Source organism: Rana temporaria, chromosome 3 (genome assembly GCF_905171775.1).
Source record: "Rana temporaria chromosome 3, aRanTem1.1, whole genome shotgun sequence".
Taxonomy (NCBI): Eukaryota; Metazoa; Chordata; class Amphibia; order Anura; family Ranidae; genus Rana; species Rana temporaria.
In genome coordinates, this window is record NC_053491.1 from 315931568 (window position 1) to 315943757 (window position 12190).

Here is a 12190-nt window from a genome sequence, read left to right on the forward strand (position 1 = left end):
AGTCTGGGCCGCGGCCCATGATGTCAGTGTGGGGCTCTCTCCTCCTCCCTCCCCCTGCCGAAAGGCTACACTGCCGGGTACCCTTACCCGCAATGGTGGCAGCAGCACCCAACAGCTGATGGAAACATCAGCTGTGGGTGCCGACAATGCTGGACTCCAGGACAGGCAAGTGTCCATTTAATAAAAGCCAGCAGCTGCAGTCTGTGTAGCTGTTTTTTTTGGGGGGGGGGGGGCAGAACACTGCTTTAATTACACAGTGCATTGAAGAATATAAACACTTGGGTTTCATATTGAGCAAGCATGCCCGGTTTATTGCAGTAACAAAGAGATACACAAGCCAGTCAAGCCCAAGTCAGTATTTAACTACATGGAGTAAAGCCTCATACACACGATCAGATTTTCAGACAATCGTTCATCAGTTTTTTATTGCATGCTAGTCTCATGTCGAAAGTGAAGAGGTTACTCACCATACGAAATTTCTCGTACAACAGAATTCAACTTCAGAAGTGACGTAATGTGTTGAACAGTTTTGTAAGTATTCTTTAGTTTCTAAGCATGCATAGTCTTGCTCATAGGATTTTCGGAAGAAACCCGTACAAATTAAACAAAAATCGGTAGTTCACATCCGACAAAATTTTATAGTCTGCACATCCAACTTTGACGAAAAAACTGAATCCCAGACACTAAATGTATTCTTCAGATCCTAGCCTAACTGGCATATATCCATCTTAGATTACAGCATATCTGGCACACATTCATCCTAGATTGCTGCATACTTGGCACATGCTAATGCTTTATTGCATCTCATGTGGCCTTGCACTTCACTGCTCCATAAAAAGGTAGCATCACCTTCAATACCTGTGGTTGAGTTCAGTCACTGCTGCCTGCTTTCTATGAGAAGGGTAATCAGTCCCATAACTGCCTCTATTTTCATTTTACTGAGGCAGTGATGACATTGCCACATCTGAAATCCTGAGAAGGCAGAGATCATGAGTGCTAGCTGAAGAAGTGTTTTCAGGCAATCTGTGCTCAGCACCAACCTGCTTTGCATAAATGCACCAACATTGTCTCCTTGCCCATAGATCCTTCCTCCTGGCTGCAGCAGCTATAGGATCGTTGAAGCCTCTGTAATGACCAAAAGGGGCCAAAAATACCAATACAATGCTAGATCAAGAGGACACAATGCAGGGGAGGGGGGGGGTGGTAAGTTTGGGGTCTATTTTAGATGCTGTCTGGATTTGGGCTTGAAGGTAAATGGCAACTTACAGCTTTGGATGTATGTAGATACTGGGAGACCATCTCTCTTTTTATCATCATATCCTTTGCCCGTAAAGGCTGTTGCTTTTCCTCATTGAGATTCATGTCGTTCTAGAATTTATAAAAAAGAAAACAATGTCACAGTTTGTACAATGTCACAATTTGTAACAAAAAGATCATGGAAAAAATATGAAGACTGTAAAAGCGCTTTATGCAAGTGGTGAAAAAACGAGGAGAAAAAAAAAAGAGAATGCCCTCTATAAAAACTACCTACCAACTAATTCAAGTTATTGGTTTATTTTTCCAGAGAAAAAGATAGATGAAACATGATTTTTTTCAAACATGTATATATACACAAGTCCTAAAGATGCCAAGCATTAAAAGGCTCGTTCACACCATACCTGCATGAAAACTGATGGGAAAACAGTGCAGATTTCACCTGCAGACACATCAGTTTCACATCAATTTACATCAGTTTTTATGTGTGTTCCAGTCAGTCTTTATGCAAGTTGACATCAGTTTTAATGCAGGTCAGTTACGTGCCCTATTTACACCAATGTTGATTTCATCTCAGTATTTTTCCCGTGCGGAAAACTGCATACACGTTGCAGATGCAAAAAAAAAAAAAAATCTGTATGTTGTAGTGTGAACAGTGCATATAGAGAACAAAAATTTGTTGTGCCCTTGCAGAACATGTGCAAAAAAAGTGAAGTCTCTGCACCATGGTGTGAATGAGGCATCAAGGTGGCCAAGCCACTGGCTGGAGACCACAAGCTATACAATACTGGACCAACTGTCCATTAAGTCTGCGTTCAACCACCAGGTTTCTTGAAAAGCTCCCACAGTCTGTTACAATGGCACCTCCACGATCACAGATCATAATGGCTTCACAGTTTTATACTTTGCATAAAAACGGTTTCTCCTTCATCAGGGTTATAAGAATTATATAAGGAAAAACAATGGTTCGAAATTTGGCTGGTTCAGCAGAAATTTCCCAATCGACTTCTGTAAAACCAGCCTGCTGGAAAACTTTTGCTCGATCAGCATTGTCCGCTATAGCCAGAAGTGCTGATGAGCTTTGGTCTCCCCACTGTCATAAAACAATAGCTTTACAGGAGAATTTCCCCCATTCACATCAAAATGTGTGGTTGAGGCAACCTGATGGTTGAACAATAGAAAATGAATCGAGTACAGTCTGCTTTAGATTGATGTTAAAAAGGTAAACTTTAAAAGCTTTTTTTTTTTTTTGCCATAAAGCAGGTAAAAAATAGCGTATCACGAGCATCAGATCAGAGTACAAAATGTGGGTGCGAAACCTACCAACATCTGCTCAAACAATTGCAGCACAGTTTCATCATTGAGTTCCTGCAGCGTCTGAAGGGGATTGTCAGAGTAGTTGGCAGAATTCCTGTGTGACATATACGGCTTGTCCTTCTCCTTCTTAATTCTCATACTTGTAAACCTTTCCAGCTGAAAGAAAAACAGACAAACTTTTTATTAAACAGCCACCAACTGCTGACAAATCGTTCACTATTTTAAAATGCTGCCACTTAAATAATGATCATTACTATTGTATGGATTACTTTTCTATTTAGGTATCTGTTCTACACAGTTAAAACTTGCAGACTTGACCAAGACATATAAACACATCTGGAAAAAACATTTCCAGCTCGGTTTCAATGTGAACAAAGTGACTATTCAAGAGCTAAGAACATTTAAAACATTACATTTTAAGGAAAGAACTTAAAAAAAACGAACATCATATGAACAGGACCATCCAGCATGCTCTTTTTTTTTTTTTTTTTTTTAACTGCCCATTGTCTCCCGATATTCGGCTCATGTCTACCCAGCTTAAACCTACCCTCTACCACATTTTAAGCCCAATCTACCTATCGCTGTAAAGAAGAAATCGCACTATACTTACCTTTTTCTGCAGCTGCTCCCGTCGGGACCAGTCCGGTCCCACACTGAGCCTTCAACCGCGGCTTCAGTGTGCGAGTGTGCAGGAGAGGCAGCCCAAAACGGCAACTCTATGGGCGACATCACTTTCCAGACACTTGCCATCCGTTGTCGGCCATCTCTCTCGCCCTCTCTACACAGCAGCCGCCGCTGTAGACTAAACCAGTAAACCAGATCTGCTTCAGAAAAGGCAAGTATGGTGGCAAAACACACAGGCAATTTTTTTTTTACCCCAATGCATTCTTTGCATCAAGATATAAAAAAATAAATATAAAAAAAAACTGTCCCCCTTATATTTACATAAGCCTCATCTCAATCCAGCGATGTGCACAAAAGCATCAGCTCTCATGGGTCTCTCTCTCCTCATTGGCTCACACAGGCAATCACAGCCAGTGAGCCAATAACAAGAGAGGGGGGGGGGGCAATGTCCATTCACAGGACCGTGGGCTTGGGAGTCAGGAGCGCGTGTGAAACACAAAGAAATGGAATGGGGGCTGCTCTGTGCAAAACAACTGCACAGGACTTGTAGGTATAACATATTTCTTACTAAACAGAACAAAAGAAAAAAACAGCAAGAATCACTTTAATGCCCCCACGTCCCTCTCAGAATATACGTATTTATCGGCGTATACCGCACACTTTTTCCCCCTGAAAATAGGGGTAAAATCACAAGTGCGCGCTATACGCCGATAGCATACCTCGGAGGGGAAGGAGGGGGACAAGCGCCCGCCGTAAATTGATGTAAAAGACAAATTGATACAATGTTTAGACTTAACATTCCACTCATAGAATGTTTTCAAAACTTGGCAGACTGCCCAGACCTTTACTTTTGATGGTTGAGAGCAGAGAGAAAATTCAATGCATACCAAAGATCAGGAAGATCAAAAAACCCTTAGTCAAGATCGCAACGAGAAAAAAAAAAACGCAATAACAATTCTTGACGATTAATTGAGTAAACAGGTTTGCTTACTTCAGGAGAAAGTTCATCATGAATTTCCCCAGCCCAGTTAACCATAGTCTAGGTCAGGGATATGCAATTAGCGGACCTCCAGCTGTTGCAGAACTACAAGTCCCATGAGGCATAGTAAGACTGACAGCCACAAGCATGACACCCAGAGGCAGAGGCATGATGGAACTTGTAGTTTTGCAACAGCTGGAGGTCCGCTAATTGCATATCCCTGGTCTAGGTCATATGTGTCAAACACAAGACCCACAGGCCGAATCCAGCCATTTCAACTGGCTCTCGCACCCAGGGATTTTTTTCACCCAAAAAGGTGGCAGAACTTTGTTCCATCACCTCCAGCTCTCGCCCACTGCTTCCTGCTCCCCACTGTCACAGCTTTCCTCTTGGCACTCAGAATAAGGGAGATGCAGTCGCAGTGTGGTCATACAGTGCCTTGAAAAAGTATTTATACCCCTTGAAATGTTCCACATTTTGTTGTGTTACAAAAAAAAAAAAAAAATAAAAATGTATTGGGGTTTTATGTGATAGACCAACAAAGTGGCACATATTTGTGAAGTGTCAAGATTTTTTTTACAGATTAACATCTGAAAAATGTGCGGCCTGCATTTGCATTAAAGCGGATGTCCGCTGAAAAAAAAAATATTAAAAGCCAGCAGCTACAAATACTGCAGCTGCTGACTTTTAATATCGGCACACTTACCTGTCCTGGAGTTCAGCCCTGTCCGCAGCAGAGGACGAGCGATCGCTCGTCACTCTGCTGCCCCCCCCACCATCCCCAGTGAGGGAACCAGGAAGTGAAACGCCCAGGCTTCACTGCCTGGTTCCCTACGGCGCATGCGTGAGTCGCGATGCGCCATGCTGACTGGCTCCCGCTGTGTTCTGGAAGCCAAGTGTTTCCCAGAACACATCGGGGGGGGGGGAGGTGACGTCCTGCCCGCAGTCTACCCGCAGACTGTGTGGCCGGAAGTGGGTGCAATTACCTGTCTTTAGACAGGTATCTGCACACCCCTCCCCCTGAAAGGTGTCAAATGTGACACCAGAGGGGGGAGGGTTCCGATTCGCGGGAGTGGAGGGTGGAGCTCCGCTTTAAGCCCCCCGAGACAATACTTTCCCTGCAATTACATTTTTTTTGTGTATGTCCCTACTAGAGGCCGGCCGATATTTGGCCTTAAGAACTCGGCATCGGCCGTTTATTATGCAAATTAGGCCGCTTAACACAGCGGTGCGGCTGCTACACTATACCCGGCCCACGGAGAAAAGTGTCCTAAAAACTCCTGACTGTCCTCTGTTTTGTAGTAAAAAAAAAAATCAGCAACACAGCTTTGACCTCATAAGAGTGCCATTTGGCGCTCAGGAGACTCGTCACCTCTCTTCTCCTCCCGATCGACGTAATTGTCATTCATAGTCAGATGAGGAGAAGAAAGAGGCGGCGGCCAGTCACGTGCAGCGCTAGTCTTAAAGAGGTATATAAACAAACTATAATAAAAAAAACTCATAATATATAAAAAAAACACTTTTACGGACACCTCTCTGTAGTGCACCCCCTTCACAGCCACCTCTGACATGCTTGCTCTAGCTACATCTAAACCAGAGTGTGTGTGTTTTTTTTCAAACCAGAGTTCTTCTTTGTTCTGGTTCTGTCCAGTTATGCAGCTCTCTGTACCCCCCTCTGTAGTGTACCCCCTCTCCTCCACAGCCACCTCTCCGTACCCCCCCTCCTCTCCTCCACAGCCACCTCTCTGTACTGTGGAGGGGGGGGGGGGTACACTACAGAAGGGTGGCTGTGGAGGAGGGGGAATACACTACCGCAGGGCTTGACAAATTTGCTTGGAATCTAGAAGCCAGCTAAAAAAGTTAGGAGCCAGGAACGCGCCCCGTCGGGCTCGCGTGCAGAAGCCAACGCATATGTGAGTAGCGCCCGCATATGAAAGCAATTTTGAAGCGTGACATGTTGGGTATCAATTTACTCGGCGTAACATTATCTTTCACAATATAAAAAAAAAAATAGGGCTAACTTTACTGCTGTCTTATTTTTTTAATTACAACAAAAGTGCATTTAATTAAAAAAAAGGTGTGACAAAGTATTGCAACAACCGCCATTTTATTCTCTAGGGTGTTAGAATAAAAAATATATATAATGTTTGGGGGTTCTATGAGAAGGCGATTGTTGGGCAATGAAAACAGGCAGGGAAGCTCTATTAGCTTTGCTGGTTGTCTTGTAATACCAACAGCCACCACAAGAGGGCGCCATATTCCAGGAGACAGGTTAGCGCAGCTGTGCCGCCCCAGGTCGCTAATTCTAGTCGCAATTGTGACCTATCGCTCGGGTTTGTCGAGCCCTGCACTACAGAGAGGTGGCTGTGGAGGAGGGGGGTAGACTACAGAGAGGTGGCTGTGGAGGAGGGGGGTTACCTAGAGGTGCATAACAAGACATAGCCAGAAGAACTTTGATAAAAAAAAACAAAAAAAAAAAAGATGCCACTCCTAGACCCAATTGCAATGCAATGGTCACATAGATGTATATGGGATGGGCCAGTACACTTTTAATGACTTGGATTGCCATATATCATTAGTTCAATAGGGAAGCGAGAGCCAGCCCCACTGTGATCACTGAACCAATACTGCTGGTTGTGCTGCAAGGATGCAAATTGTATGGCCCAGTCGGCCATAAGTGACAGACCTACAGACAGACAGTTTGATATGCTTGCTCTAGCTACATTCCAGAGAGGTGGCTGTGGATGAGGGGGGGTTACAGAGAGTTGGCTGAAAAAGTACCTCCATGAGCCACTGATAGACGGACTGGTCTGCCACTGGAATGGTGGGAAAAAAATGCATCCTACCTGTGCCACCTTGCACCACTGGTAAGAAAATTTCTCTGTCCATCTGCCTCTTCTGTTCCCAGTGAGAGTATTCAGTGAGACTGGGATCATCGATGACAAGAGGAGCAGGCTTACAGGAGAAAATGCAAAGAGAGACCGTTTCCTAAAGCTCTTAAACTGGGAGTACTAAGAGAACTTTTATATGATGGATGCGGTTGAAGAAGAGAATAAAGGACTGGAACTGAAGCTAAAAGCCTAAGGCTGCATTCACACCTAGGCGTATTTACGCCCGACGCTCGTGCCGCTGGAGGGGCGAATTTACATTGATGTCTATGAGATGGTTCACATCTCACGCCGAAACGCCGTACGCCTGCCGCCTGAAAACAAGTCCCGGACCCTTTTTTTCAGGCGGCTTTCAGCGTTCGGCATAGACATCAATGTAAATGTTTTTTAACAAAAAAGTATACAAATCGCGGCAAAATACGCAGCGTTATAGTATGAATGCAGCCTAAGGCTCTGTTCACACCTAGGCCAATATACGCCTGAAGCGCAACGCCGCAGCAGCCCCTAGGCTCTATTCACACCTAGGCGTTTTCACGCCCGACGCCATTGCAGCCTGAAATACGCTGGAGGGGTGATTTAACATTGTGGGCTATGGAGATGATTCACATCTCCACGCCGAACGCCGAAACGCCTGAAGCTCAAAACAAGTCCCAGACCTTTTTTTCAGGCGTCTTTCGGCGTTTGGCATAGGAGATGTGGACCTGGGGGTAAGCTGCATTCACAATCGCGGCGTTTTGTCGCCGCAAATCGCGGTACAAAATGCCGCAATTTGACGCTGCAATTCGCGGGACAAAACGCCGCAATTAGGAACGCCAAGGTGTGAATGCAGCCTAAAACTAAAGATAATGTGCACTTTTGTATTGTTTACAAACTTACCTCAGTAATGGCCATTATCTATTGCTGTTGATGTTAATTTCCTTCAAAAGTTTTGATTACGTCACCTGTTTTTGTGCATTTTTAACCTCTTGACCACCGCCCCATGTCCAAAAGACGTCCTGTTTTTAATGATGGATATCTGGGTAACGGCAGCTGCTGCTGCCACAACCGAGGTATCCATCTTTTCAGTGGGCGGTGGTGTACATGATAACGGCGATCTCCGCGGCGGATTCGCCGCAAGATCGCCGTTATCAGTGGCGGGAGAGGGCTCCCTCCCGCCGCTCTCTGCCGCTTACCGGAGCCGTCGGTAGCGGCGGAGGCGATCAGGACTGTTCGGCAGCTGACTGGGGTTGCGAGTGAAGGAAAAAATTTCCTTCACCTGTCCCCATAGCTCTGCTGGGCGGAAGTGACGTCAAAACGTCAGTCCCGCCCAGCGTCTTAAAAAACATTTTTTTTTGTCATTTGAAAAAATGACAGTTTCAATTTTTTTTGCTTTTTTTGCATTTAAGTCTAAATATGAGATCTGGGGTCTTTTTGACCCCAGATCTTATATTTAAGAGGACCTGTCATGCTTTTTTCTATTACAAGGGATGTTTACATTCCTTGTAATAGGAATAAAAGTGATAATTTTTTACACTGAAAAAAAAAAAAAAATTAACTAAATAAAAATAAAGAAAACAAAAAAAAAAAATTTTTAAAGCGCCCCGTCCCGACGAGCTCGCGCACAGAAGCGAACGCATACGCGAGTAGCGCCCGCATATGAAAACTGTGTTCAAACCACACAAGTGAGGTATCGCCGCGATCGTTAGAACGAGAGCAATAATTCTAGTCCTAAACCTCCTCTAACTCAAAAAATGCAACCTGTAGAATTTTTTAAACGTCACCTATCGAGATTTTTAAGGGTAAAAGTTTGACGTCATGCCACGAGCGGGCGCAATTTTTAAGCGTGACATGTTGGGTATCATTTTACTCGGCGTAACATTATCTTGCACAATATGTAAAAAAATTGGGCCAAATTTATTGTCTTATTTTTTTAATTAAAAAAAGTGATTTTTTTCCCAAAAAAAAGTGCGCTTGTAAGACCGCTGCGCAAATACGGTGTGACAAAAAGTATTGCAATGACTGCCATTTTATTCTCTAGGGTGTTAGAAAAAAAAATATATAATGTTTGGGGGTTTTAAGTAATTTTCTAGCAAAAAAAAAAACTGTTTTAGTCTCGTAAACACCGAATCTGAAAAACAAGCCCGGTGGTAAAGAGGTTAAGATACATAGTTGTTTTTTATATAAATATGCAAGTGCACTGATTGGAGGCTTGTAGTGTACTTCTGTGTAATAAATGCTTAATTTAAGCAATTTTTTGTATACTTTATTTTTTATTATTTAACTTAACTGTTTCGGGTTGTAAAAAACGACGTTTTTCAGGCTCTAGAAAAAACAACTTTTTTTCAACCCGATCATTATAACACCCTTGCCTACACACGATCGTGAAAAAAATGCTCTAGCAAAGCGTGGTGACGTACAACACGTACGACGGCACTATAAAAGGGGAAGTTCCATGCGGATGGCGCCACCCTTGGGGCTGCTTCAGCTGATTTAGTATTAGTAAAAGATTCGCTCTTTTCTGTCTGTTACAGCGTGATGAATGTGCTTACTCCATTACGAACGATAGTTTTACCAGAACGAGCGCTCCCATCTCATAACTTGCTTCTGAGCATGCGCGGATTTTTCACGTCGTTAAAGCCCACACACGACCATTTTTTACAACCTTAAAAACGGCAACGTTTAAAAAACGTTAAAAAATAGAGCATGTTCGAATTTTTTTTGCCCGTTTTTCAGAACCCAAAAAATGCTCTGAAGCCCACACACGATCGTTTTTAATGAATCAATGCATTTTTAAAAATGCCAATGGTCCCAAAAATGTGTCAAAAGTGTCCGCCATAAGGTCTCGGCACCAATAAAAAAAATTGCTGAACGCCGCCATTACTAGTAAAAAAAAAAATTAATAAAAATGCCATAAAACTATCCCCTATTTTGTACACACTATAACTTTTGTGCAAACGCTTATTGCGATTTTTTTACGAAAAATATGAAGAATACGTATCGGCCTAAACTGAGGGAAAAAAAAAGTTTTTTTATATATATATTTTTGGTGGATATTTATTACAGCAAAAAGTAAAAAAAAATATAAAAATTTTTTCAAAGTTGTCGCTCTATTTTTTGTTTAGACCGCAAAAATAAAAACCGCAAAAGGTGATCAAATACCACCAAAAGAAAGCTCTATTTGTGGGAAAAAAAGGTAGAGGTCGACCGATATGTGTTTTTCTCTGGCCGATGCCGATGCCGATATTTGGAAATCGGGGTGGCCGATGGCCGATATGTGTGGCCGATATTTTAGGCCGATATTTTAGGCCGATTTTCTTTCTTTTTTCTTTTTTTTCCCTTCATCTCAAAAAACCTAGGGTGGAGAGGTGGGGAGGAGATAATTGTTTAGGGTGGAGAGGTGGGGTGCAGCCTGTCAGTGACCACTGGTGCAGTCCATCAGTGCAGCCTATCAGTATCCATTAGTGCCCTCCAGTGCAACCTCATCAGTACCCACCAGTGGAGCCTATCAGTGTCCAGAAGTTCCACGATAGTGCCCACCAGTACAGCCCATCAGTGCCACCTCATCAATGCCCACCAATGCACCAGTGCATCCCATCATTGCCCACCAGCGCATATCACCAGTGCCCACCACATCAGTGCCCACCAGTGCATCACCACATCAGTGCCTCACATCAGTGCCCACCAGTGCATCACCACATCAGTGCCCACCAGTACAGCCCAATGTCATTCACTGCCACCTCATCAATGCCCACCAGCGGAGCGCTCCAGGCTCCGTTGCATCTTCTAGCCTAGCACAAGAAAGCTCCTTTCGTCAAAACAGACAGTAAAACAAAGTAGCAACTATTGAAAGTCCCAAAGTCCAATATAATACTGCAGCAGCGCCATTTCCAAACAAACGTTTGAAAAACAAAACAAACTTCTATATAATCAATATAGAAGTTTGTTTTGTTTTTCAAACGTTTGTTTGGAAATGGCGCTGCTGCAGTATTATATTGGACTTTGGGACTTTCAATAGTTGCTACTTTGTTTTGATGTTTACATTTTTTTTTTGCAGCTGCTGATCATTGTCTCATTTCTTGTGGCCAAATTTCTGTATTGCCTACTCCTGAGCGCTGAGCAGTGCTAAAACAGAAGGAAGGGCGATATTAGCACTCTATCCACAAAGCTCCATTTGTCCCTGTTGTGCTGCCTACAATCACCAGAATGCAGAGCGGGCCGGTAACAACCAATCGGCGGCCGCCGCTGCCGTCATTCTCCACTCTGGAAAAAATGTCCCCTGACGTGCTGCACGCTCTGCCTACAAGCCCCAGAATGCAGCGCGGGCTGACAGTTACCGGCCCGTGCTGCATTCTGGAATTTGTAGGCAGAGGCAGGGCGCGCAGCACGTCAGGGGACATTTTTTTTACAGTGGAGGAAGTCTGCAGCGGCGGCCGCCGATTGGCTGTTACCGGCCCGCTGGTTGGCTGCAGACTTCCTAAATGGAAAAAAATATAAATTAAGCAGATAGCAGCGAGTTGGCGACGAGCGGGCGGGCAGGCAGGCGGAAGAATTCCACCCAGCACAGATCCTAGACAATCGGCCTAAATTTACCCAATAATCGGCCGATGCCGATATCTTTAAAAACGCGAAATATCGGCCGATATATCGGCCGACCGATATATCGGTCGACCTCTAAAAAAAGGACGCCAATTTTGTTTGGGAGCCACGTTGCACGACTGCGCAATTGTCAGTTAAAGCGACACAGTGCCGAATCAAAAAAGTGGCCCGGTCATTGACCAGCAAAATAGTCCGGGGCTGAAGTGGTTAAAAAAAATATATATAATAAATAAAAAAAACACCACCACCACAAAATTGGTGAAACAAATTAAAGTGGTTGTAACCCCTAAAAAAACAACAACTTTAACCTGTAGCTTCCAAGGATATCTCCTAAACCTGCACAGTTTAAATCGGCAATCAGCACAAGCACACTGGGGCAAACTGAACCAATGACACCTATGTGCCGTTGCTTCAGTCTGTGTGCCGTTACTGCGTGACGTCATCGCGGCTCACAACACTGGAGCTGTGATACCCAGAAGCAAGCCCTGGGCGACATGTCGGCGGTCAGAGGGGGAGACGAGGACCGCTGCAGGGACTTTGATCTGAGGTAAGT

At 44.0% G+C, this 12190-nt stretch overlaps 1 protein-coding gene across 2 annotated transcripts in view; it reads right to left on the bottom strand.

The window, feature by feature from the left end:
* DIAPH1 (diaphanous related formin 1) overlaps window positions 1–12190 on the bottom strand; it is a 423627-nt gene that overhangs the window by 328395 nt on the left and 83042 nt on the right. For both annotated transcript variants that reach the window (XM_040344879.1, XM_040344880.1), the window contains exons 3-4: window positions 2578–2727; window positions 1267–1368 (exon numbers count right to left, since the gene is read on the bottom strand). In XM_040344879.1, coding sequence (XP_040200813.1) covers window positions 1267–1368; window positions 2578–2727 — 252 coding nt within the window. The remainder of the gene's footprint in view (window positions 1–1266; window positions 1369–2577; window positions 2728–12190) is intronic.